Source organism: Bubalus bubalis, chromosome 2, assembly GCF_019923935.1.
Source record: "Bubalus bubalis isolate 160015118507 breed Murrah chromosome 2, NDDB_SH_1, whole genome shotgun sequence".
Taxonomy (NCBI): Eukaryota; Metazoa; Chordata; class Mammalia; order Artiodactyla; family Bovidae; genus Bubalus; species Bubalus bubalis.
Window position 1 is genome coordinate 170,709,810 of NC_059158.1, and position 26,693 is coordinate 170,736,502.

At 42.1% G+C, this 26,693-nt stretch overlaps 1 protein-coding gene across 15 annotated transcripts in view; it reads left to right on the top strand.

Moving 5' to 3' along the window:
* Nucleotides 1–11,983, top strand: part of LOC102398746 (nuclear body protein SP140-like protein) — a 98,148-nt gene extending 86,165 nt beyond the window's left edge. For 12 of the 15 annotated variants that reach the window (XM_044937943.2, XM_006047059.4, XM_044937942.2 and 9 more), the window contains 5 exons: nucleotides 3,422–3,537; nucleotides 9,035–9,155; nucleotides 9,436–9,507; nucleotides 10,020–10,163; nucleotides 11,693–11,983. In XM_044937943.2, coding sequence (XP_044793878.1) covers nucleotides 3,422–3,537; nucleotides 9,035–9,155; nucleotides 9,436–9,507; nucleotides 10,020–10,163; nucleotides 11,693–11,794 — 555 coding nt within the window. In that variant the 3' untranslated portion in view covers nucleotides 11,795–11,983. Of the gene's footprint in view, nucleotides 1–3,421; nucleotides 3,538–9,034; nucleotides 9,156–9,435; nucleotides 9,508–10,019; nucleotides 10,164–11,692 lie in introns of those variants that run through there. The other 3 variants (XM_006047058.4, XR_006548979.2, XR_006548978.2) reach the window with 3 other exon arrangements.
* The last annotated feature ends 14,710 nt before the right edge of the window (nucleotides 11,984–26,693 follow it).

Consider the following 26,693-nt stretch of genomic DNA (forward strand, 5'->3'; position numbering starts at 1 on the left):
TCCTGTTGACAGGGAGCACATGGGCAAGACATGCCTTGCAGCCTTTCCTATGTGTGAATTTTGTGTCTCTTTTTCTTATATTGAAGTTATACATGCAAAGAATCTACCAGTCAACATGTGCTCCAATTCACCTCAGCTCATTGGGCTCAAGGATAATATTCTGACTGTTATGCTTTGAAAATATCAGGCCATTTTGCTTTGGCTCATAATACTATATTATAAGTAGAGGCTCTGCATTCTTGTAGCAACAGACCTCAAAGAAGCACTGAGAATGAGATGAAGTATTTACAAATTCAGATCGGCAGGACTGGTAATGGGTTGAATGTCTGGGATGGGGTAAGGGAAGGAATCCATGTCCACTTCCAGTCTCCTGGGTTCTTAATGAGATGAGGGGGCACCAGAAGAGGAGCACATTCAAGACAGAAAGACAAGGACTGTGGTCTGGGGCACAGTGGGTTTTAGACATGATGAAAGACATATAATTTTATGATTAAAAAAAAAGTAGCATTTGGATACTTGGGTACTCAAAAAAAGACCAGGAGACCAGAGACACAGGTCTTAAAGCCCAGGGATGAATGTGGTAGGTCATGGGAGTAGTTGTGGTCATCTAGGAGAGGAATATGCAGATGACACCACCCTTATGGCAGAAAGTGAAGAGGAACTAAAAAGCCTCTTAATGAAAGTTAAAGAGGAGAGTGAAAAAGTTGGCTTAAAGCTCAACATTCAGAAAACTAAGATCATGGCATCTGGTCCCATCACTTTACGGGAAATAGATGGGAAAACAGTGGAAACAGTGTCAGACTTTATTTTGGGGGGCTCAAAAATCACTGCAGATGGTGATTGCAGCCATGAAATTAAAAGACGCTTACTCCTTGGAAGGAAAGTTATGACCAACCTAGACAGCATATTCAAAAGCAGAGACATTTCTTTGCCAACAAAGGTCCATCTAGTCAAGGCTATGGTTTTTCCAGTAGTCATGTATGGATGTGAGAGTTGGACTGTGAAGAAAGCTGAGCGCTGAAGAATTGATGCTTTTGAACTGTGGTGTTGGAGAAGACTCTTGAGGGTCCCTTGGACTGCAAGGAGATCCAACCAGTCCATCCTAAAGGAGATCAGTCCTGGGTGTCCTTTGGAAGGACTGATGCTGAAGCTGAAACTCCAGTACTGTGGCCACCTCATGAGAAGAGTTGACTCATTGGAAAAGACTCTGATACTGGGAGGGATTGGGGTCAGGAGGAGAAGGGGACGACAGAGGATGAGATGGCTGGATGGCATCACCGACTTGATGGACGTGAGTTTGAGTGAACTCCGGGAGATGGTGATGGACAGGGAGGCCTGGTGTGCTGCGATTCATGGGTTCGCAAAGAGTCGGACACGACTGAGCGACTGAACTGAACTGAACTGAGGAGAGGAAAATGGGCAGGGGACAACAGGACAGAGCCCTGCAGAATTCCAACATTCCAGGTTTGGAAGCTGAAAAGAAAGAAGAAACATGTTAGAAAAATCAAAGAGAATGGAGTGTCATGGAACAAATCATAAAGAGTGTTTCTAGAAGGAAGAGGTGAATGGCCCTCCCCACCACCTCCCCACTTCCTCAACACCCACCAGAGTCCCAGCTACCCATCACCAGGTGGGCCAGTCCCCAAATCTGTGATTGTTTTGTACCTAGACTGTCATGCAAGCACTGTCGTGTAAATTTCTTCTTCTAGCCCATGGTGTAGAAAGGGTAGCTTCATCTAGATGAAGAGCTGCTATCCATTAGATGAATTGCTTCCCACCACTAGAGTGTCCCAGGAGACGGACCAGGTGCCCATTCTCTGGGCATTTCTGCAGAACAGACACATGACCCTCATACATAGAAATCATAGTATATAGAGATTCACATGTTATTGCCACATAGATTATCACCAAAAATAAAAAGGAAGAAATTTAATTCTTCTTGCCCACCAATGGGCTCCATTCTTAATCATTCTTATTTTGGTCTATAAATTCTATAGGTTTTTTTTTTTTAAGATTTTTTTTTTTATGTGGACCATTTTTAAAGTCTTTATTGAGTTTGTTACAATATTGCTTCTGTTCTATGTTTTGGTTTTTTGACCGTGAGGCATATGGGATCTTAGTTCCTCAACCAGGGATTGAACCTGCACCCCCTGCATTGGAAGGGGAAGTCTTAACCACTAGGATGCCAGGGAAGTCCCCATAAATTCAGTAGTTTTAACATGTGCTACTTGTTACTCCACAATGCTTAGATGCAAACACTGTCAATTTTTTTCTTTTAAAAAATAAATTTTATTTATTTTTAATTGAAGGATAATTGCTTTACAATATTGTGTTAGTTTCTGCCATACATCAGCATGAGTCAGTCATAGGTCTATATATGTCAGCCATAGGTATACACATGTCCCCTCCCTCTTGACTCTCCCTCTCACCTCCCACTCCATCCCACCCCTTTAGTATGTCACTGAATGAAATAAAATCTGGCTAAAGGCCCCACATACTGAGCCTGGTGAAAAGTCCCGCACCAGTTGACTGTGGGCCCTTCCATCTTCCTTACACAGGCAAAGCATCAGGTCTTCCATGGGCTCAAAAAATTAGGGTAAGACCTTAGCCTTCAACTCCAGTGGTTGCCATTACCACAGTTCCCAGCCATTGAGAGATGGCACCTCCACACCTAGATGCCAAGCTAAGTCATGGGATGGCTTTCCCTAGGCTTCAGAACCAGAGAGGTCTGTCTGCCCTGGCATACACCTGATTACCTGTGCCCATCGTCTTTCCAACCAGAGGCACTGTTGCAGGCTCAGGGGCTCTCCAGCACAAAATCCATAGCCCAGGAATGCCTCTCCAGGTCCTTCAATTCACAGAGAACTTACAGCAAGGAAAATGGGATGCAGTGATCGCTCAGATGTTTATCCTACCATGTAAAGTCTCAGTAGGGACTTTCCCGGCTTACGACACTGCTACCAGAGCGGGCGGTGCAGGTGCAGCCCCTGGTCAGAGAACTAAGATTCCCAACATGACCAAAAGACAAAAAAAAAAAAAAAAACTCAGTAAATCACTCTTCAATGAGTCAATGTAAATGATGCAGTGTAGACAACTAGATGAGACACTGTATTCCTGAGACAGATTTTGCCTTCAGAATAATAAATTTCTCAGATTATCTTTAATTTATCCTTTTCTGTGGTTGTTCAGAATATCTGTCTCTATAAAGAAAACTTTGAAAGTTTAACACACAGCCACTTCCTCCTGAACTTCACTGCAGACCAGACTGTCTTCTCCCTGAACCCTTGTAAACCATTTTGAGAATGGTTTCCAAGTAGCGCCTGGGTACAAGTAAAGGCTGTCTGTCTACAGTGCCAACCACAGGGTTGACTTTCCAGAGTCTTGCTGATCCCAATGATGTCTATATCATTTCCCCTTCTAGCCAGAAGACTCAAATAAATGCGAGGTGTGCAGTGGAAAGAAAGCGCTGTTATCCTGTGATACGTGTCCAAGGTTCTTTCATGGGAACTGCCACATTCCACCTAAACTTGCTACCAAGTGAGTGAGACCTGGCTCCCTCCTGCCCTTCTTTCTTATGTTTCTCCCATCATGCACACTCAGACTGCAAAGTTGTCTCTTGTTGTATGTGTCTTGATTCAGAAGCAGAGTCCTTACGTATCCGGATTCAGAAATAAGATACATGGCTGTTTAACAGTGCTAGTAGAAGTAGATTAATGAGAAGAAAACTCTTCAAGTGGTGATTAGGTATAAAAGAGAAAGGAATAACCCTCGCTTCCCTCACTTGATTCCCGGACCCATGCATTTTGATGGGGTGATGACACCATATACTAGCTGCTGGTTTAAAACATGTACCACCTGCTGTGGAAACATCAATCTGAGGCTGAATTTTGCAATAAATAACTGATGATCTGAGCCACAGTCAGCTCCATCTCTTGCTTTTGCTGATGATATAATAGGAGCTTCTCCATCTTTGGCTGCAAAGAACATAATCTGATTTCAGTATTGACCATCTGGTGATGTCTGGGTGCAGTCATCTCCTGGGTTGTTGGAAGAAGTTGTTTGCTTTGACCAGCATGTTCTCTTGACAAAACCGTTAGGCTCTGCTGTGCTTCATTTTGTACTCCAAGACCAAACTTGCCTGTTATTCTGGGTATCTCTAGACTTCCTAATTTTGCATTCCAATCCACTATAATGAAAAGGACACCCCTTTTTGGTGTTCATTCTAGATGTTGTAGGTCTTCATAGACCTAATCAACTTCAGATTCTTTGGCATCAGTGGTTGGGGCATAGACTTGGATTACTATGATATTGAATGGCTTGCTTTGGAAACAAACCAAGAACATTCTGTTGTTTTTGAGATTGTGCTGAATATTGTATTCTGTACCCTTTGATTGACTATGAGTCCCACTCCATTCCTTCTAAGGGAATTTTGCTCACAGTGGTAGATATAATGGTCATCTGAATAAATTTGGGCTTACATTAAAGAAAGTAGGGAAAACCACTAGACCATTCAGGTATGACCTAAATCAAACCCCTTACAAATATACAGTGGAGGTGACAAATTGATTCAAGGGATTAGATCCAGTATGCAGAGTGCCTACTATGGACAAAGAACTATGGACAAAGATTTGTAACACTGTACAGGAGACAGTGACCAAAATCATCCCAAAGAAAAAGAAAGGCAAAAAGGCAAAATGGTTGTCTGAGGAGGCCTTACAAACAGCTGGGGAAAGAACACAAGTGAAAGGCAAAGGATAAAGGGAAAGATATACCCAACTGAAAGCAGAGTTTCAGAGAATAACAATGAGGGCTAAGAAGGTCTTCTTCAATGAACAATGCAAAGAAATAGAGGAAAACAATAGAATCAGAAAGACTAGAGATTTCTTCAAATAAATTGGAGATATTAAGGGAGCATTTCATGCAAGGATGGGCACAATAAAGGACAGAAATGGTAAGAACCTAACAGAAGAGGAGAAATTAAAAAGAGGTGGCAGGAATACACAGAAGAACTATACAAAAAAGATCTTATGGACCAAATAACCGCCATGGTCTGGTCACTCACCAAAGCCAAACATCCTAGAGTGTGAAGTCAAGTGGGCCTTAGGAAGCATTAATATGAACAAAGCTAGTGGAGGCGATGGAATTCCAGTTGAGCTATTTCAAATTCTAAAAGACGATGCTGTGAAACTGCTGCACTCAACATGGCCACAAATTTGGAAAATCCAGCAGTGGCCACAGGACTGGAAAATGTCAGTTTTCATTCCAGTACCAAAGAACATTCAAACTACTGTACAATTGTGCTCATTTCACATGCTAGCAAGGTAACGCTCAAAATACTTCAAGCTAGGCTTCAGCAGTACGTGAATCAAGAACTTCCACATGCACAAGCTGGATTTAGAAAAGGCAGAGGAAAAAGAAATCAAGTTGCCAACATTCATTGGATCATGGGAAAAGCAAGAGAGTTCCAGGAAAAAGCATTTACTTCTGCTTCATTGATGACACGAAAACCCTTGACTGTGTGGATCACAAAAAAAAAAAAACTGGAAAATTCTCAAAGAGATGGGAATACCGGACCACCTTACCTGTCTCCTGAGAAACCTGTATGCGGGTCAAGAAGCAACAGTTAGAACTGGACATGGAAAAATTGGTCTAAAATTGGGAAAGGATTCCTACAAGGTTGTATATTGTCACTCTTTTTATTTAACTTGTATGCAGAATACATACGGAAAATGCTGGACTGGCTAAACCACAAGCTGGAATCAAGATAGCTAGGAGAAATGTCAACAACCTCAGATATGCACATGATACCACTCTAATGGCAGAAATCGAAGAGAAACTAAAGAGCCTCTTGATGAGGGGGAAAGAAGAGAGTGGAAAAGGTGACTTAAACTCAACATTCCTAAAACTAAGATCATGGCATCTGGTCCCAGTGGAAACAGTGACAGATTTTATTTTCTTGGGCTCCAAAATCACTGCAGATGGTGACTGCAGCCACGAAATTAAAAGATGCTTGCTCCTTGGAAGAAAAGCTATGACAAACCTATACATCATATTAAAAAGCAGAGACATCACTTTGCTGACAAAGGTCCATATAGTCAAAATTATGATTTTGCCTGTAATCATGCACGGATGTGAGAGTTGAACCATAAAGAAAACTGAGCATCAAAGAATTGATCCTTTTGAATTGTGGTGCTGGAGAAGATTCCTGAGAGTTCCTTGGACTGAAAGGAGATCAAACCAGTCAATCCTAAAGGAAATCAGTCCTGAATATTCATTGCAAAGACTGATGCTGAAGCTGAGGCTCCAATACTTTGGCCACCTGATGCAAAGAGCCAATTCACTGGAAAAGACCCTGATGCTGGGAAAGATTGAAGGCAGGAGAAGAAAGGGATGACAGAGGAAGAGATGGTTGGATGGCATCACCAACTCAATGGACATGAGTTTGAGAAAACTCCGGGAGATAGTGATGGACATAGGAGCCTAGCATACAACAGTCCATGGGGTCGCAAAGAGTTGGACATGACTGAGTGACTGAACAACAACAACAAAATTGGAATATCACAAAGCTGGGACTGTTCTGAGCCTTCAGAAGATGATCATCACAGTTTTATCAAGTCAGCTGATCTTGAATCTCAGGGTTCAGGATAAGATGCCTGAATTCTGTGGGTGTGAATCCACTGCTGCATTTCCTTTGTGATAAAGTGTATCTATGGTCAGAGGTGATGACATGTGAGATAACACATAGAAGGAGAAGGCATTCTAGAAGTAGTAGAATTCCTGTGGCCAAGGAGGAGAATCTCTACCAGGATTATGTCCGTCCCTATGCGGATAGAGCACTTTCCCTCCAAAATGGGAGGAGTCTAATGTAGCTCATCGCTCCCATGAAGCTTCCAGAGATTGTGCCACCTCAGGAATTCAGCAAAGAGAAGCAATGCCAAAGAATACTCAAACTACTGCACATTTGCACTCATCTCACATGCTAGTGAAGTAATGCTCCAAATTCTCCAAGCAAGGCTTCAACAACACATGAACCGTGAACTTCCAGATGTACAAGTTGGTTTTAGAAAAGGCAGAGGAAGCAGAGATCAAATTTCCAACATCTGTTGGATCATTGAAAAAGCAAGAGACTTCCAGAAAAATGTCTATTTCTGTTGTATTGATTATGCCAAAGCCTTGACTGTATGGATCACAACAAACTGTGGAAAATTCTTCAAGAGATGGGAATACCAGACCACCTGACCTGCCTCTTGAGAAACCTGTATGCACGTCAGGAAGCTACAGTTAAAACTGGACATGGAACAACAGACTGGTTCCAAATAGGAAAAGGAATATGTCAAGGCTGTATATTGTCACCCTGCTTATTTAATTTATATGCAGAGTACATCATGTGAAATGCCAGGCTGGATGAAGCACAAGCTGGAATCAAGATTGCCAGGAGAAATATCAATAGCCTCAGATATGCAGATGATACCACACTTATGGCAGAAAGTGAAGGACTAAAGAGCCTCTTGATTAATGTGAAAGAGAAGAGTGAAAACGTTGGCTTAAAGCTCAACATTCAGAAAACTAAGATCATGGCATCCAGTCCCATCACTTCATAGCAAATAGATGGGGAAACAGTGGCAGACTTTATTTTCTTGGGCTCCAAAATCACTGCCGACGGTGATTGCAGCCATGAAATAAAAAGATGCTTACTCCTTGGAAGGAAAGTTATGACCAACCTAGACAGCATATTCAAAAGCAGAGACATTACTTTGCCAACAAAGGTCCATCTAGTCAAGGCTATGGTTTTTCCAGTGGTCATGTGTGGATGTGAGAGTTGGACTATAAAGAAAGCTGAGCACTGAAGAATTGATGCTTTTGAACTGTGGTGTTGGAGAAGACTCTTGAGAGTCCCTTGGACTGCAAGAAGACCCAACCAGTCAATCCTAAAGGAAATCAGTCCTGAATTTTCATCGGAAGGACTGATGCTGAAGCTGAAACTCCAATACTTCGGCTACCTGATGTGAAGAACTGACTCATTGGAAAAGACCCTGATGCTGGGAAAGATTGAGGCAGCAGGAGAAGCTCACGACAAAGGATGAGATGGTTGGATGGCATCACCGACTCGATGGACATGAGTTTGAGTAAACTCTGGGAGTTGGTGATGGACACAGAGGCCTGGTGTGCTGCAGTCAGTCCATGGGGTCGCAAAGAGTCAGACACAATGAGCAACTGAAGTGAACTGAACTGGCAGGAATTCAGCATAAATGTCTGCAGCTGGGCATTCTGCAGAGGTAGAAGAATTCACTTTTCTGTGGAGCTCCTGTATCGTCAGGCCACCCTTGCACCATGGGCACTGTAACAGCCCCCTTGAGCAACCTCCAGGGTGGCCCAGGAGAGATGCTAAATGACATCTCTAGGTTGGATCACTCTCTCTTCCTCTCAGATTATCAAGAGTTCCCCAGGGACAGAGAACCTTGTAGAGGAAAGTAGAGAACAAATCTAGAGGCGCATGAAAAACATCTGGCCTTCTCTTGGTAGATTTCCCTTCCAAGAAGTTTCTGCAGTGTAGATTCTAGACACAAAGATAGCAATGACTGAAAAAAAAAATGCCTATGGTTTATGCTCTGTGCTTATTCAGCAAAGCTGAGAAGAAGGGCTGATTTAATGATTTTTACTGTGAGTTGATGGATCATCAAGGCCCAAGACTCCAGTGCTTAACATACCAATTTCCAGTTCTTTACTTCTAAAAGGCAGAGTTCATGACCAAACTCACAGTATCTCAGGCAGGAACCCTAAGTTTTGAGGAGAATGAGAGTTCTGACCCACTGTGGTACTTCACTTAGACCATCAGTCTTCTACCACTGTTGATGGGAGAGCTGTTTTTGGCAGTTAAGCCCAAACGGGGCTTCAGTGCAGAAGGGTGTCAGAGAGAAGTTGTGTCCAGGTGGAAACTACCAATTACTCCTGAACAGAGGACTTTAGCAGCTATGGAGACAATGGTTGAGTCATAGAGAACCTGGCTTTGTTGACCTTATATTTGACCTCTCAGGAACCCATGGAGTTGCATCTTCTGCCAGATAAAGGATCTTAAAAAATGTTGCCCAGAAAGCCAGCCAATTTATCAGGAATCTGAGATCCTGCAGAAGCGGATGCTGCCTAGAGAGCAGTTGGTGAGTTGAAATGTAAACCTAAGCCCCCTCCTTTCTGTTTACACAAGAGAAGGAGCACCATCTTGCAGGGAGCAGGAGGAGTGCCCAAGGCAAACTGCTGTGCCTTGATGTGTTCTGATCACATTACCTGACACCAAAATCCATAAGCCACAGAAAATTCCCATTCTGTGTTTGTTTGGGAGGTCTGCAGGTTTGGGGGTTGTGCATTGATCTGAGCATATGTAAGAGCTCATTCTTTCCAAACTGCTCATCACTTAAAAATCTTGTCTATCTTTGGCAGAAATGTGAGTTTCTCCTCTTGAAGGTCTATTGCTCTCCAAAAAGCTCCTTTTTTGTCTCAGAACCACATTATGTAAGTAACAGCAACAAAAACTGCAAACTGGTATTTGTCAAATTTGTGATATGAATCAATGGGCACACATCGCCAATCTCTTTGCCTTGTTGATTGATGTCTTAGTCAGCTCAGTCAGCCCTTAGAAGCTTAGGCTGTTATAACAAACTACCATAGATTGGGTAGCTGGAGGCTGAAAGGTCAAGATCAGGGTGTCAGCATGGTCAGGCCATAGTGAGGGCTTTCTTTCAGGTTGCAGCCAGCCACTTCTCATCTTGTCCTCCTCATATGGTGGAAAGGGAGAGAGAAGTTCCTGGGATCCCTTGTATAAAGGCACTAATCCTATTTGGAGGGTCCCATCCTCACAATTACCTAATTATGTCCCAGTGGTCCCACCTCCTAAGACCATCACAGTGAGGGGTGAGGATTTCACCATATGAATTTGGGGGATACAAGCACTCGGTCCTTAACAGTGGGAATCGATAGAAGGGAAACTTGGAACCATGCCTACCATTTGGCACTTTTGTCAACAGACTAGAGATGCTTCTCAGAACCTTGAGGAGCCCATGTGGTTAAATAAAATCAAGGACAAGCTGACGATGACCTTGTACTACCAAGTGTGGGAGTTTATGCGGGACATGCGTCTCATTTTCCAGAACCACAAGATAGTTTACAGGGTAAGTGGCTCTTCCTGCTTCTGTTCTTCAGTTAAGTCATTTTGCCTTTCAAGTTTTTGTATCAAGTAAATGTTACAATTTCCCTCAAGCTCACCTAAGTAAAAAGTCTGGCAGTATTCTACAAGCCCTGTGGGCAATGGTAGGGAACATAATAACAGATCAGAAGGGATCGCTGGAAGCATTACCCTTGGACCTCGGAGTTGACTTCTTCTCCATAGTTCCTTCTTCAGTTTGCCCATAAAGAACACTGGTGCTCTGCTCAATCATGTCTGACTCTTTGTGACCCCATGGACTGCAGTCTGCCAGGCTCCTCTGTCCATGGGATTTTCCAGGCAAGAATACTGGAGTGGGGTGCCATTTCCTACTCCAGGGCATCTTCCTGACCCAGGAATCAAACCCAAGACTCCTGTGTCTCCTGCATCAGCAGACGGATTCTTTACCAAGGCGCCACCTGGGAAGTCCAAGCAAAAGTTGACTGCAGACCCAGTACCTTCCACAGGAAATGGAAGTACTTTTTTTTTTTTTTTTAATTGGACCTGGCAGTACTGTGTGTGCCTCAGAAGTCCCTGCCATTGGCCTAGGCTTCTATCCTCACTCATCCCAGACCTGGAGACCATCCTGGGGAGTCTGGCTGCTGAGGCATCCTAGGTCCATGAGCAGTTTGCTGCTGTGCACTTGCTCTCTGGCATCCGGGCCCTCAGAAATGTGTGTGCAGGGGCCTCCCCGCAACACCTGGGCATCTCCCTATTTCCAGCATTTCTGGATGGAAAACAGAACTCTCATGGCCTTGGTGCTCATACAGAAGTGGGGTCAGGTCTCTCATCAGCAAGAAGCAAATATTTTTTGATGTTTTTTTACACGGACCATTTTTAAAGTTTTTATTGAATTTGTTATAATATTGTTTCTGTTTTGTGTATTGATTTTTTGGCCTCAAGGCATCTAGGATCTTAGTTCCCCAACCAGGGATCAAACCCACACACCCTGCATTGGAAAGCAAAGTCTTAACCACTGGACCATCAGGAATGTCCCTAGAAGCACGTTTTAAAGGCAACTTGTGCCTCTCTCCTCTAAAGGAAGATAGCAAATCACTTTTCTCAAATTTAAAAATCTTGGATCTTTTTACATTCACATTTCTTACTGCTGTACCTAAAAGTTAATAGGGATTATCTCAAGGGGTGGGAATGAATAATAAAGGAAGACACTATAAACTTAGCTTAGACCTTTCTGTACTTTCATACTGTCACGTGGAATATGGGCTATGTTCAAAATCAAATAGCTAGAATTTTTTTTAATTCATCAACAAATTTCTGATGAAGAATTAGATTGCAATACAGTGCCATTTTTGTTCCTACATCTTACAGATAAAGAGAAACAATCCAGCTATCAGGGAACATAAACTACTCTCAGCTGGATCAATTCTCACTTGACATTTGGGAGTCTAAAATAAAGCTCTGGATTAACTGAAACATCAGGTATCTAAGCTCATTAGCAGTCTATGACTATTATTATTTCTGTCTTTGCTTTTTCAGGACAGTAAGTTCATCAGTCTGGGACTTCAACTAGAGACCCAATTTGAGAACGATTTCAAAGACATTTTTGGCATCCAGGAAATAAGTACAAACAGCACTTAGTTTGAGCTGTTCTTTTATAATGGAGCCCAATTCTAGTCGTCCCTCCAGAGCCTCCAGCAGCTACACAAGACTGTACCTGTGGCCTCACTGACCGTCTGCCTGTTTCTGTGCAAATAACACATTTCTTTTTCAAACTTGTTGTTGGCATTCCTGCTCATTTATTTTTCTAAATAAAATTTAAAAATTTCAGATTCTCTTACTGTGTAATAAGGGGTGAAATTCACAAAGGAAAATGTCAAGTCTTTCTATAAAGGATCATATTTTGTGCTTCCATTTACTTAAATCTTTATTAGATTCTTAACTAAACTTTTCTCTTCTTTTCTCTTCCCCACACAGGACTTGTTGGTATTGTTTAGTCATTGTGTCCGACTCGTTTGCAGCCCCATAGACTATAGCCCACCAGGCTCCTTCTGTCCATGGAATTTCCCAGCAGGAATACTGGAATGGGTTGCCATTTCCTCCTCCAGGGATCTTCCTGACCCAGGGATCAGATCTGCATCTTGGGCATTGGCAGGCAGATTCTTTACCAGTGAGCCACCAGAGAAGACCACACAGGACCTAGTCATTTCTTATTTTCAGTTCAGTTCAGTTCAGTTGCTCAGTCGTGCCCAACTCTTCGCGACCCCATGGACTGCAGCACACCAGGCCTCCCTGTCCATTGCCAACTCCCAGAGTTTACTCAAACTCATGTCCATTGAGTCATTGGTAATGCTATCCAACCTTCTCATCCTCTGCCATCCCTTTCTTCTCCTGCCTTCAATCTTTCCCATAATAAGGGTCTTTTCCAGTGAGTCAGTTCTTCACATCAGGTGGCCGATATTGGACTTTCAGCTTCAATATCAGTCCTTCCAATGAATATTCAGGACTGATTTCCTTTAGGATGGACAGGTTGGATCTCCTTGCAGTCCAAGGGACTCTCAAGAGTCTTCTCCAACACCACAGTTCAAAAGCATCAATTCTTCAGTGCTCAGCTTTCTTTATAGTCCAACTCTCACAGCCATAAATGACTACTGGAAAAACCATAACCTCGACTAGACAGACCTTTATTGGCAAAGTAATGTAACTATTTTTTAATATGCTGTCTAAGTTATTCATAACTTTCCTTCCAAGGAGCAAGCATCTTTTAATTTCATGGCTGCAGTCACCATCTGCAGTGATTTTGGAACCCCCCCCAAAATAAAATCTGTCACTGTTTCCACTGTTTCCCCATCTATTTGCCATGAAGTGATGGGACCAGATGCCATGATCTTAGTTTTCTGAATGTTGAGTTTTAGGAACTTTTTCACTCTTCTCTTTCACTTTCATCAAGACGCTCTTTAGTTCTTCTTCACTTTCTGCCATAAGGGTGGTGTCATCTGCATATCTGAGGTTATTGATATTTCTCGATTCCAGCTTGTGCTGCATTGATCATTTAGGAAGGCTGTCTCATCTCTCCTTGTTATTTTTGGAACTCTGCATTCAGATGGAAGTATCTTTCCTTCTCTCCTTTGCCTTTCACTTCTCTTCTTTTCTCAGCTATTTGTAAGGCCTTCTCAGACAACCATTTTGCCTTTTTGCATTTCTTTTTTTGAGGGATGGTTTTGATCACAACCTCCTGTACAATGTTGCAAACCTCCATCCATAGTCCTTCAGGCTATGAAGAACTTTTAATTGTCTATCAGATCTAATCCCTTGAATCTATGTGTCACTTTCACTGTATAATCATACGGAATTTGATTTAGACCATACCTGAATGGCCTAGTGGATTTCTCTACTTTCTTCTATTTAAGTCTGAATTTTGCAATAAGGAGTTCATAATCTGAACCACAATCAGCTCCTGATCTTGTTTTTGCTGACTGTATAGAGCTTCTCCACCTTTGGCTGCAGAGAATGCAATCAATCTGATTTCGGTGTTGGCCATCTGGTGATGTCCGTGGGTAGAGTCATCTCTTGTGTTGTTGGAAGAGAGTGTTTGCTATGAACAGTGCATTCTCTTGGCAAAACTCTGTAGCCTTTGCCCTGCTTGATTTTGTACTCCAAGGCCAAACATGCCTTTTACTCCAGGTATCTCTTGACTTCCTTCTTTTGCATTCCAGTCCCCTATAATGAAAAGGACATCTTTTTTTTGGTGTTAGTTCTAGAAGTTCTTGTAGGTCACCACAGAATGTTCAGCTTTAGCTTTTTCTTCATTATTGGTTGGGGCATGGACTTGGATTACTGTGATATTGAATGGTTTGCCTTGGAAATGAACAGAAATCATTCTATCATTTTTGAGATTGGACCTAAGTACTGCATTTCAGACTCTTGTTGACTATGAAGGCTACTCCATTTCTTTCAAGGAATTCTTGCCCACAGTAGTACCTATAAAGGTCATCTGAATTAAATGTGCCCATTCCAGTCCATTTTAGTTCACTGACCCCTAAAATTTTGATGTTCACTCTTGCCATCTCCTGCTTGACCACTTCCAATTTACCTTGATTCATGGACTTAACATTCCAGGTTCCTATGCAATATAGTTCTTTACAGCATTGGACTTTACTTCCATCACCAGTCTCACATCCACAACTGGGTGTTGTTTTTGCTTTGGCTCCATCTCTTCATTCTTTCTGGAGCTATTTCTCCACTCTTCTCCAGTAGCATATTGGGCACCTACTGACCTGGGGAGTTCATCTTTCAGTGTCATATCTTTTTGCCTTTTCATACTGTTCATGGGGTTCTCAAGGCAAGAATACTGAAGTGGTTTGTCATTCCCTTCTCCAGTGGACCACATTTTGTCAGAACTCTCCACCATGACCTGTTTGTCTTGGGTGGCCCTACACGGCATGGCTCATGGTTTCACTGAGTTAGACAAGGCTGTGATCCATGCGATCAGTTTCATTAGTTTTCTATGATTGTGGTTTTCATTCTGTCTGCCCTCTGATGGATAAGAATAAGAGGCTTGTGGAAGCTTCCTGATGGGAGACACTGATATGGGGGAATCTGGATCTTGTTCTGATGGGCAGAGCCATGCTCAGTAAATCTTTAATCCAATTTAACCCAAGCAAAAACCAGAAGAGTTCATCAATACTAAACCTACCCTAAAAGAAATTTTAAAAGGTCTTCTCTAAGTATAAGCATTTCCCCTAAAGTCAGTAACAAGACAAGTGTGCCCACTTTCACCACTACTATTCAACATAGTTTTGGAAGTTTTGGCCACAGCAATCAGAGCAGAAAAAGAAATAAAAGGAATCCAAATTGGAAAAGAAGAAGTAAAGCTCTCACTGTTTGCAGATGACATGATCCTCTACATAGAAAACCCTAAAGACTCCACCAGAAAATTACTAGAGCTAATCAATGAATATAGTAAAGTTGCAGGATATAAAATCAACACACAGAAATCCCTTGCATTCCTATACACTAATAATGAGAAAACAGAAAGGGACATTAAGAAAACAATTCCATTCACCATTGCAACAAAAAGAATAAAATACTTAGAAATATATCACTTAAAGAAACTAAAGACCTATATATAGAAAACTATAAAACACTGGTGAAAGAAATCAAAGAGGACACTAATAGATGGAGAAATATACCAAGTTCATGGATCAGAAGAATCAATATAGTGAAAATGAGTATACTACCCAAAGCAATCTATAGATTCAATGCAATCCCTATCAAGCTACCAACGGTATTTTTCACAGAGCTAGAACAAATAATTTCACAATTTGTATGGAAATACAAAAAACCTCGAATAGCAAAAGCAATCTTGAGAAAGAAGAATGTAACTGGAGGAATCAACCTGCCTGACTTCAAGCTCTACTACAAAGCCACAGTCATCAAGACAGTATGGTACTGGCACAAAGACAGAAATATAGATCCATGGAACAAAATAGAAAGCCCAGAGAGAAATCCATGCACCTATGGACACCTTATCTTTGACAAAGGAGGCAAGAATATACAATGGATTAAAGACAATCTCTTTAACAAGTGGTGCTGGGAAAACTGGTCAACCACTTGTAAAAGAATGAAACAAGAACACTTTCTAATACCATACACAAAAATAAACTCAAAATGGATTAAAGATCTAAACACAAGACCAGAAACTATAAAACTCCTAGAGGAGAACATAGGCAAAACACTCTCTGACATAAATCACAGCAGGATCCTCTATGACCCACCTCCCAGAATATTGGAAATAAAAGCAAAAATAAACAAATGGGACCTAATTAAAATTAAAAGCTTCTGCACAACAAAGGAAACTATAAGCAAGGTGAAAAGACAGCCTTCAGAATGGGAGAAAATAATAGCAAATGAAGCAACTGACAAAGAACTGATCTAAAAAATATACAAGCATCTCCTGCAGCTCAATTCCAGAAAAATAAATGACCCAATCAAAAAATGGGCCAAAGACCCAAACAGACATTTCTCCAAAGAGGACATACAGATGGCTAACAAACACGCGAAAAGATGCTCAACATCACTCATTATCAGAGAAATGCAAATCAAAAACCACAATGAGGTACCATTTCACGCCAGTCAGAATGGCTGCTATCCAAAAGTCTACAAGCAATAAATGTTGGAGAGGGTGTGGAGAAAAGGGAACCCTCTTACACTGTTGGTGGGAATACAAACTAGTACAGCCACTATAGAGAACAGTATGGAGATTCCTTAAAAAACTGGAAATAGAACTGCCATACGACCCAGCAATCCCACTGCTGGGCATATACACTAAGGAAACCAGAATTGGAAAAGACACGTGTACCCCAGTGTTCATTGCAGCACTGTTTATAATAGCCAGGACATGGAAGCAACCTAGATGTCCATCAGCAGATGAATGGATAAGAAAGCTGTGGTACATATACACAATGGAGTATTCAGATCAGTTCAGTTGCTCAGTCGTGTCCGACTCTTTGCAACCCCATGAATCGCAGCACGCCAGGCCTCCCTGTCCATCACCAACTCCCGGAGTCCACTCAGACTCACATCCATCGAGTCAGTGATGCCATCCAGCCATCTCATCCTCTGTCATCCCCTTCTCCTCCTGCCCCCAATCCCTCCCAGCATCAGAGTCTTTTCCAATGAGTCAACTCTTCGCATGAGGTGGCCCAAGTACTGGAGTTTCAGCTTTAGCATCATTCCTTCCAAAAAACACCCAGGGCTGATCTCCTTCAGAATGGACTGACTGGATCTCCTTGCAGTCCAAGGGACTCTCAAGAGTCTTCTCCAACACCACAGTTCAAAAGCATCAATTCTTCAGCACTCAGCTTTCTTCACAGTCCAACTCTCACATCCATACATGACCACTGGAAAAACCATAGCCTTGACTAGACGGACCTTTGTTGGCAAAGTAATGTCTCTGCTTTTCAATATGCTATCTAGGTTGGTCATAACTTTTCTTCCAAGGAGTAAGCGTCTTTTAATTTCATGGCTGCAGTCACCATCTGTAGTGATTTTGGAGCCCAGAAAAATAAAGTCTCTCACTGTTTCCCCATCTATATCCCATGAAGTGATGGGACCAAATGCCATGATCTTCGTTTTCTGAATGTTGAGCTTTAAGCCAACTTTTTCACTCTCCTCTTTCACCTTCATCAAGAGGCTTTTTGGTTCCTTTTCACTTTCTGCCATCTGCATATCTGAGGTTATTGATATTTCTCCCCGCAATCTTGATTCCGGCTTGTGCTTCTTCCAGCCCAGCGTTTCTCATGATGTACTCTGCATATAAGTTAAATAAGCAGGATGACAATGTACAGCCTTGACGTTCTCCTTTTCCTATTTGGAACCAGTCTGTTGTTCCATGTCCAGTTCTAACTGTTGCTTCCTGACCTGCATACAGGTTTCTCGAGAAGCAGGTCAGGTGGTCTGGTATTCCCATCTCTTGAAGAATTTTCCACAGTTTATTGTGGAAAGTCAAAGGCTTTGGCACAGTCAATAAAGCAGCAATAGATGTTTTTATGGAACTCCCTTGCTTTTTTGATGATCCAGCGGATGTTGGCAGTTTGGTTTCAGGTTCCTCTGCATTTTCTAAAACCAGCTTGAACAACCGGAAGTTCAGGGTTCATGTATTGCTGAAGCCTGGCTTGGAGAATTTTGAACATTACTTTACTAGCGTGTGAGATGAGTGCAATTGTGCGGTAGTTTGAGCATTCTTTGGCATTGCCTTTCTTTGGGATTGGAATGAAAACTGACCTTTTCCAGTCCTGTGGCCACTGCTGAGTTTTCCAAATTTGCTGGCATATTGAGTGCTGCACTTTCACAGCATCATCTTTCAGGATTTGAAATAGCTCAACTGGAATGCCATCACCTCCACTAGCTTTGTTTGTAGTGATGCTTTCTAAGGCCCACTTGACTTCACATTCCAGGATGTCTGGCTCTATGTCAGTGATCACACCAACGTGATTATCTGGGTCATGAAGATCTTTTTTGTACAGGTCTTCTGTGTATTCTTGCCACCTCTTCTTAATATCTTCTGCTTCTGTTAGGTCCATACCATTTCTGTCTTTTATCGAGCCCATCTTTGCATGAAATGTTCCCTTGGTATCTCTGATTTTCTTGAAGAGATCTCTAGTCTTTCCCATTCTGTTGTTTTCCTCTGTTTCGTTGCATTGATCACCAAGGAAGGCTTTCTTATCTCTTCTTGCTATTCTTTGGAACCCTGCATTCAGATGCTTATATCTTTCCTTTTCTCCTTTGCTTTTCACTTCTCTTCTTTTCACAGCTATTTGTAAGGCCTCCCCAGACAGCCATTTCGCTTTTTTGCATTTCTTTTCCATGGAGATGGTCTTGATCCCTGTCTCCTGTACAATGTCACGAACCTCAGTCCATAGTTCATCAGGCACTCTATCTATCAGATCTAGGCCCTTAAATCTATTTCTCACTTTCACTGTATGATCATAAGGGGTTTGGTTTAGGTAATACCTGAATGGTCTAGTGGTTTTCCCTACTTTCTTCAATTTCAGTCTGAATTTGGCAATAAGGAGTTCATGATCTGAGCCACAGTTAGCTCCTGGTCTTGTTTTTGTTGACTGTATAGAGCTTCTCCATCTTTGGCTGCAAAGAACATAAACAATCTGATTTCAGTGTTGACCATCTGGTGATGTCCATGTGTAGAATCTTCTCTTGTGTTGTTGGAAGAGGGTGTTTGCTATGACCAGTGCGTTTTCTTGGCAAATCTCTATTAGCCTTTGCCCTGCTTCATTCCGTATTCCAAGGCCAAATTTGCCTGTTACTCCAGGTGTTTCTTGACTTCCTACTTTTGCATTCCAGTCCCCTATAATGAAAAGGACATCTTTTTTGGGTGTTAGTTCTAAAAGGTCTTGTAGGTCTTCATAGAACCGTTCAACCTCAGCTTCTTCAGCGTTACTGGTTGGGACATAGACTTGGATTACTGTGATATTGAATGTAAAGAACAATATTGCATAGGAACCTGGAATGTCAGGTCCATGAATCAAGGCAAATTGGAAGTGGTCAAACAAGAGATGGCAAGAGTGAACATCGACATTCTAGGAATCAGCGAACTAAAATGGAATTGAATAGGTGAATTTAACTCAGATGACCATTATATCTACTACTGAGGGCAGGACTCCCTCAGAAGAAATGGAGTAGCCATCATGGTCAACAAAAGAGTTTGAAATGCAGTACTTGGATGCAATCTCAAAAATGACAGAATGATCTCTGTTCGTTTCCAAGGCAAACCATTCAATGGAGTATTACTCAGCCATTAAGAAGAATACATTTGAATCAGTTCTAATGAGGTGGATGAAACTGGAGCCTATTATACAGAGTGAAGTAAGTCAGAGAAAAAAAACACCAATAACAGTATACTAACACATATATACGGAATTTAGAAAGAGGGTAACGATAACCCTGTATGCGAGACAGCAAAAGAGACACAGATGTATAGAACAGTCTTTTGGACTCTGTGGGAGAGGGAGAGGGTGGGATGATTTGGGGGAATGCCATGGAAACATGTGTAATATCATATAAGAAACGAATCGCCAGTCCAGGTTCGATACACAATCCTTGGGGCTGGTGCACAGGGATGACTCAGAGGGATGGTATGGGGAGGGAGATGGGAGGGGGGTTCAGGATGGGGAACATGTGTACACCTGTGGTGGATTCATGTTGATGTGTGGCAGAACCAATACAATATTGTAAAGTAATTAGCCTCCAATTAAAATAAATAAATTTAAATTTAAATTTAAAAAATTAAATTAAATTTTAAAAATGAAAAAACTATAACCTTAAGTAAAAATCTAGAGGAAAGTAAAAATCCTACTGGCAAAAGCTGTGGATCAACCACTTAAATGAGCTAAATAAAGATGAAAAATCCCCTAATTGTCAAATGAACTATAACTATAATAAACAGTTAAGTGATAAACATGAAAGTGCAAAATATAACATGTAAAACATAGATGCAGATAGTAAAAAATATAGACCTTTTAGAATGTACTGCTGTTGTTCAGTTGCTAAATTATGCCTGACTCTTTGCAACCCCAGCACTGCAGCACACCAGGCTTCACTGTCCTTCACTATCTCATAGAGTTTGCTCAATTTCATGTCCATTGAGTCAGTGATGCCATCCAACCATCTCATTCTCTGCTACCATCTTCTCCTCCTGCCCTCAATCTCTCCCAGCATCAGGGGCTTTTCCAATGAGTCAGCTCTTTGCATCAGGTGTCAAAGTATTGGAGCTTCAGCTTCAGCATCAGTCCTTCCAATGAATATTCAGGGTTGATTTCCTTTAGGATTGACTGGTTTGATCTCCTTGCTGTTCAAAGGACTCTCAAGAGTCTTCTCCAGCACCATAATTTGAAAGCATCAGCCCTATTTACAGTCCAACTCTCACATCTATCTGTACATGACTACTGGAAAAACCATAGCTTTGACTAGACAGACCTGTGTGAGCAAAGGGATGTCTCTGCTTTCGGATTCACTGTCTAGGTTTGTCATAGCTTTTCTTCCAAGGAGCAAATGTCTTCTAATTTCATGGCCGCTGTAACAGTCTGCAGTGATTTTTGGAGCCTAAGAAAAAAAAATCTGTCACTGTTTCCATTGTTTCCCCATCTATTTGCCATGAAGTGATGGGACCAGATATGCCATGATCTTAGTTTTTTGAATGTTGAGTTTTAAGCTAGCTTTTTCACTTCCCTCTTTCACCCTCATCTCCTCTTCACTTTCTGCCTTTAGAGTGGTATCATCAGCATATCTGAGGCTATTGATATTTCTCCTGGCAATCTTGATTCCAGCTTGTGATTCATCCAGCCCTGCATTTCTCATGATGTAGCCTGCATATAAGTTAAAGAAGCAGGGTGATGATATACAGCCTTGATGTACTCCTTTCCAAATTTGGAACCAGTCCTTTGTTCCATGTTGGGTTCTAACTATTGATTCTTGTCCTGCATACAGGTTTCTAAAGAGACAGGTAAGTGGTCTGGTATTTCTGTCTCTTCAAGAATTTTCCACAATGTGTTGTGATCCACACAAAGGATTTAGCATAGTCAATGAAGCAGAAGTAGATTTTTTTGGAATTCCCTTGCTTTTTCTATGATCCAACAGATGTTATCAATTTGACCTCTTTTTCATCTTCCTTTTCTAAATACAGCTTCTACATCTGGAAGTTCTCAGTTCATGTACTGTTGAAGCCTAGTTTGAAAGACTTTGAGCGCTATCTTGTTTTTAGAATGCGTTTGAACTTAAATTACTACCAATTTAAAGCAAGTAGATGTAATTACAGGTCAACATAGATGAACATCACAGTAACCACATAAAAGCCAACAACAGATACACAAAAAAGAGAGAAACACAAATACACCACTAAACAAGATTATAAAACCCTAAAAGCAGAAACTAAAAGAGAAAAGAACAGAGGGAAACTACAAAAACAACCAGAAAACAACTAAGAAAATGGTACTAAGTACATATCTATTAATTAATTTATGTCAATGGATGTGTCAAATGCTCCAATCAAAAGACAAAGGGTATAGATATTTCACCTCTTTGGTTAAGTTTATTCTTAGGCATTTTATTCTTTTTTTATTAATTTTAATTAGATTCCTCAAAAAACTGAAAGTAGAACTACCATGTGACCCAGAAACTTCACTCCTGGGTATATATCCAAAGAAAATGAAAACACTAATTCAAAAAGATACATGCACCCCCATGTTCAAAGCAGCATTGTTTAAAATAGCCACAATACTGAAGCAAGCTAAGTGTCCATCAACAGATGGATGAATAAAGAAAATGTGGTGTATATATAATGGAATACTACTCAGCCATAGATAAGAATTTAATTCTGCTGTTTGCAACAACATGGATGGATCTGAAGGGTATTATGGTTAGTGAAATAAGTCAGACAGAGAAAGACGTTTGAGTGTATGTTATCACTTGTATGTTTCAATATAAAAAATAAAACAAATGAATGAGTATAACAAAACAGAAAGAGACTCACAGATAAAGAGAACAAACTAGTGTTCACCAGCGGGGAGAGGAAAGGGGGAAAGTACAAGATAGGAGTAGGGGATTAAGGGATACAAACTACTATGTATAAAATAAATAAGCTACAAGTATATATTATACAGCACAGGGAATACAGCCAATATTTTACAATAACTTAAAGTTGAATATAATCCATAAAAATATTAAATCACTATATTGTACACTTAAAACTAATATAGTACTATAAGTCAACTATACCTCAATAAAATATTTTATATATCAGATATGTGTGTTAGTCACTCAGTCGTGTCCGACTCTGAGACCACATGGACTGTAGCCTGCCAGGCTTCTCTGTCCATGGAATTCTCCAGGCAAGAATACTGGATTGGATTGCCATTTTCTCCTCCAGAGAAACTTCCCAAACCAGGGATCAAACCCTGGTCTCCTTCTTCACAGGCATATTCTTAACTGCTTGAGCTACAGGGAAGTCTATATTAGATAGATATATAGATATAGATATAGATATAGATATATCTTCTCATTTTTAGGCCAATTTGAGTCAAAATTGTTGTTATTTAGTCAATAAATCGTGTCCAATTCTTTTGTGACCCCAGGAGCCTGCCAGGCTCCTCTGTCCGTGGGATTACCCAGGTTAAAATACTGGAGGAGGTTGCCCTTTTCTTCTCCAGGGTATCTTCCTGACTCAGGGATTGAACCCACCTCTCCTGACGGCTGGCAGACTCTTTCCCACTGAGTCCCCTGGGAAGCCCACCTGGCTACAGCAGTTCCTTGATCATGGCTCCCATTATGAGGAACATTATTGTTGTCTTATATCTAAGCCATGTCCCCCAATCTAGTTTCTTGAGGGTTTTTTATGTCCTTCAATCCAGTTTCTTGAGAGTTGGGTTTTTTTTTTTTTTTTGGCCACAACGCATGGAATGTGGGATCTTAGTTCCTGGACCAGGGATGGAACCCCATGACCCCTGCCTCGGAAGCTCAGTCTTAACCACTGAACCATCTGGGAATTCTGCCAATCCAGTTTTGATTAGTACTAAAGCTGAGGCTACAATCTCCAAATGCTTGACACTATATCTCTCCCTTAAGTGGATCTGAACTGAAGCAAGTAAAATGTATGTTTTGTGAAGCCTCCTCAAATCCCCACTGAAACCAAGAGAGACACATAGCTATAGCCTTTGCTTGGAGAGGTGCCTGTTATAAATGAAGCTACCTTTCTAGACAGGTCCAACACTGATTTATCAGTGGTGTGGCCAGAGCACAGGGCTGAAAGGGCCAGTGAAAATCAAGAGGCTTTAAATATCTGAGGTGGACACCACGGAGGAGAAGGGAACCACTGGAAGCCGTGGAACTGATGATGTTCTCCCTGAAAATTTACAAAGTTTACAAGACAGATGCCACTTGCTAGGGCACTCAGATAAGTAGATTTTCCCCAGCACATAGTGCCACATTTGACCTTCAGATGGAAACTAACCCAGGTTAAAATTAAGTTCCACAATGGACTCTAGACAGTGACCAACAATTTTTCTTCCCTCTGTGGTTTGATCTGTTTGTTGCTCACACCCCAGATAAGAGGAAGTTTTTACTAGTGTATAGCCATTGGTGTCCTGGGACCAGATTATACATTTCTAGATTGGCTTCAAATTTTCTTGGGTTTTTTGTTTGTTTGTTTGTTTGTTTTGATTTCTTTGCTTAATTCTGTGGGGTGGAACCAGACTTGTGATATTCTTGTTAGTTCTGGTTACCCTCTTGCTCCAGGGACTCAAGAAACACAGGACACACAAGAGACCAAGGCATAGATGACACTGGGTTGGCAGAGCTAAAAGAACCACATCTTCCAAGAGTCATAGTTGCTGCAGCCAGGACACTGAGAATCTAGACTATACCTGGTCCTCTGCAGCTAGGTCTGAGCAGAGCAAGGACATCAGCCCAGGGCACTTTGGGCTACAACCCCTTTGGGAGTTTAACTTACAAAACAGTTCAGTTCAGTTCAGTCGCTCAGTTGTGTCCGACTCTTTGCGACCCCATGAACCACAGCACACCGGGCCTCCCTGTCCATCACCAACTCCCAGAGTCCACCCAAACCCATGTCCATTGAGTCGGTGATGCCATCCAGCCATCTCATCCTCTGTCGTCCCCTTCTCCTCCTGCCCTCAATCTTTCCCAGCATCAGGGTCTTTTCAAATGAGTCAACTCTTCATATCAGGTGGCCAAAGTATTGGGAGTTTCAGCTTCAACATCAGTCCTTCCAATGAACACCCAGGACTGATCTCCTTTAGGATGGACTGGTTGGATCTCCTCACAGTCCAAAGGACTCTCAAGAGTCTTCTCCAACACCACAGTTCAAAAGCATCAATTCTTTGGCGCTCAGCTTTCTTTATAGTCCAACTCTCACATCCATACATGACTACTGGAAAAACCATAGCCTTGACTAGACGGACCTTTATTGGCAAAGTAATGTCTCTGCTTTTTAATATGCTGTCTAGGTTGGTCATAACTTGCCTTCCAAGGAGTAAGCGTCTTTTAATTTCATGGCTGCAATCACCATCTGCAGTGATTTTGGAGCCCAGAAAAATAGTCAGCCACTGTTTCCACTGTTTACCCATCTATTTGCCATGAAGTGATGGGACTGGATGCCATGATCTTAGTTTCATGAATGTTGAGCCTTATGCCAACTTTTTCATTCTCCTCTTTCACTTTCCACAAGAGGCTCTTTAGTTCTTCTTCACTTTCTGCCATAAGGGTGGTGTCATCTTACAAAACAGGGGAGATTTTATTTGGGTCCCTGGTGACTGCAGGCATGAAATTAAAAGATGCTTGCTCCTTGGAAGAAAAGCTTTGACAAACCTGGACAGTGTATTAAAAAGCAGAGACATCACTTTGCTGACAAAGGTCCATATAGTCAGAGCTATGATTTTTCCAGTAGTGTATGAAGGTGAGAATTGGACCATAAAGAAGGCTGAGCACCAAAGAATTGATGCTTTCGAACTGTGATGCTGGAGAAGACTCTTGAGAGTCCCTTAGACTGCAAGGAGATCAAACCAGTCAATCCTAAAGGAAATCAACCCTGAATATTCATTGGGAGGACTGAGGCTGAAGCTAAAGCTTCAATACTTTGACCACCTGATGTGAAAAGCTGACTCATTGGAAAAGACCCTGATGCTGAGAAAGACTGAGGGCAGGAAGAGAAGGGGACGACTGAGGATGAGATGGTTGGATGGCATCATTGACTCAATGGACGTGAGTTTGAGCAAACTCCAGGGGATAGTGAAGGACAGGGAAGCCTGGCATGCCACAGTCCATGCAAAGAGTTGGGCAAGACTGAGCGACTGAACAACAACAACAATTTTACTATGGGGCTTAATTATGCAAGGGGGAGTCAGGAAAGATGGCAAAATGTCAAGCTCCAAAGTCTGTCTCTCCACTTAGACAACAGCTGTACTAGCAGAAACTGGCCAAAGGGTGGGAGGCACCCAGCAAGGTCTCAGAGAGAGTGAAGAGTGAGATCCTAACAGATCACTCAGGTCTTGACAAATATCAGAAACTTCTCAGATCTACACCTGAGCTTCCTATTCTGCTGGTTTCAACAAACTCCAAACAAGCACCGGCAGAAAGCACTGGTCTCCGCTTGAAGGGAGCCTTCCAGGGGCCCTCCTCCTCTTTTCCCTAAATTTCATCCTGGGGTGAACTAGGTGTGGCCAAGGTGGACTTAATGGCAAAGGTGAAGAAGAACTCCTGTCCGCAAAGGAAGGAATCATGATCGGATCCAGACAAGGGACGAGCGACTGAAGCCGCGCTTGGGTAACAGAAGATCACGCAGGAGCGGTTTTCGCCCAGCAAACACCGGATGTCGGAGACGGGTAGGGACTTCCCCGCCGGCACAAGGTCGCTTACTGGAAGACAGCTGCTGACGCAAGCTCAGCCCCCTGGGAGCCAGCCACGCACTTTCGCAAACCACCCTCCCCCTTGTAGGGCAGAAGTCAGCCAAGACGTTCCTCTAAAGCGATGCACGTTATCAAACGTGGTTTTGACCCAGTGGGTAAGGAGCCGCCGCCCTGAGCCCCTTCAAAGGGCCTCCCTCCACTCCCTGCTGCTCTTGCACCCAACAACCCCCAAGACCTCTCCAATTAGCAACCAATCAGTCCGGGATCCTCCAGGAACCTGCTGCAAACTGGGGCCGGCGTCAGTTTTCATCCGGAGCATACAGAGCAAGATGAAAGGAGAGGCATACTACCGGGGTCACTTTTTTAAAATTCTAATTTTAGCAGATGAAACTTCGCTTTAAATCTGCATTTTTCAGGGTGGGATGCTGGGACGTAGGAGGGATGTTCAAGTGGCAGGGGACATGGGTAGACCTATGGCTGATTCATGTTGATGTGTGGTAGAAACCAACACAATACTGTAAAGCAATTATCCTTCAATTAAAAATAAACAAATTTAAATTTTTTCCCCCATTTTTTAGGGTTCTTTACCCCGTTCCCGGCTCCAGAAC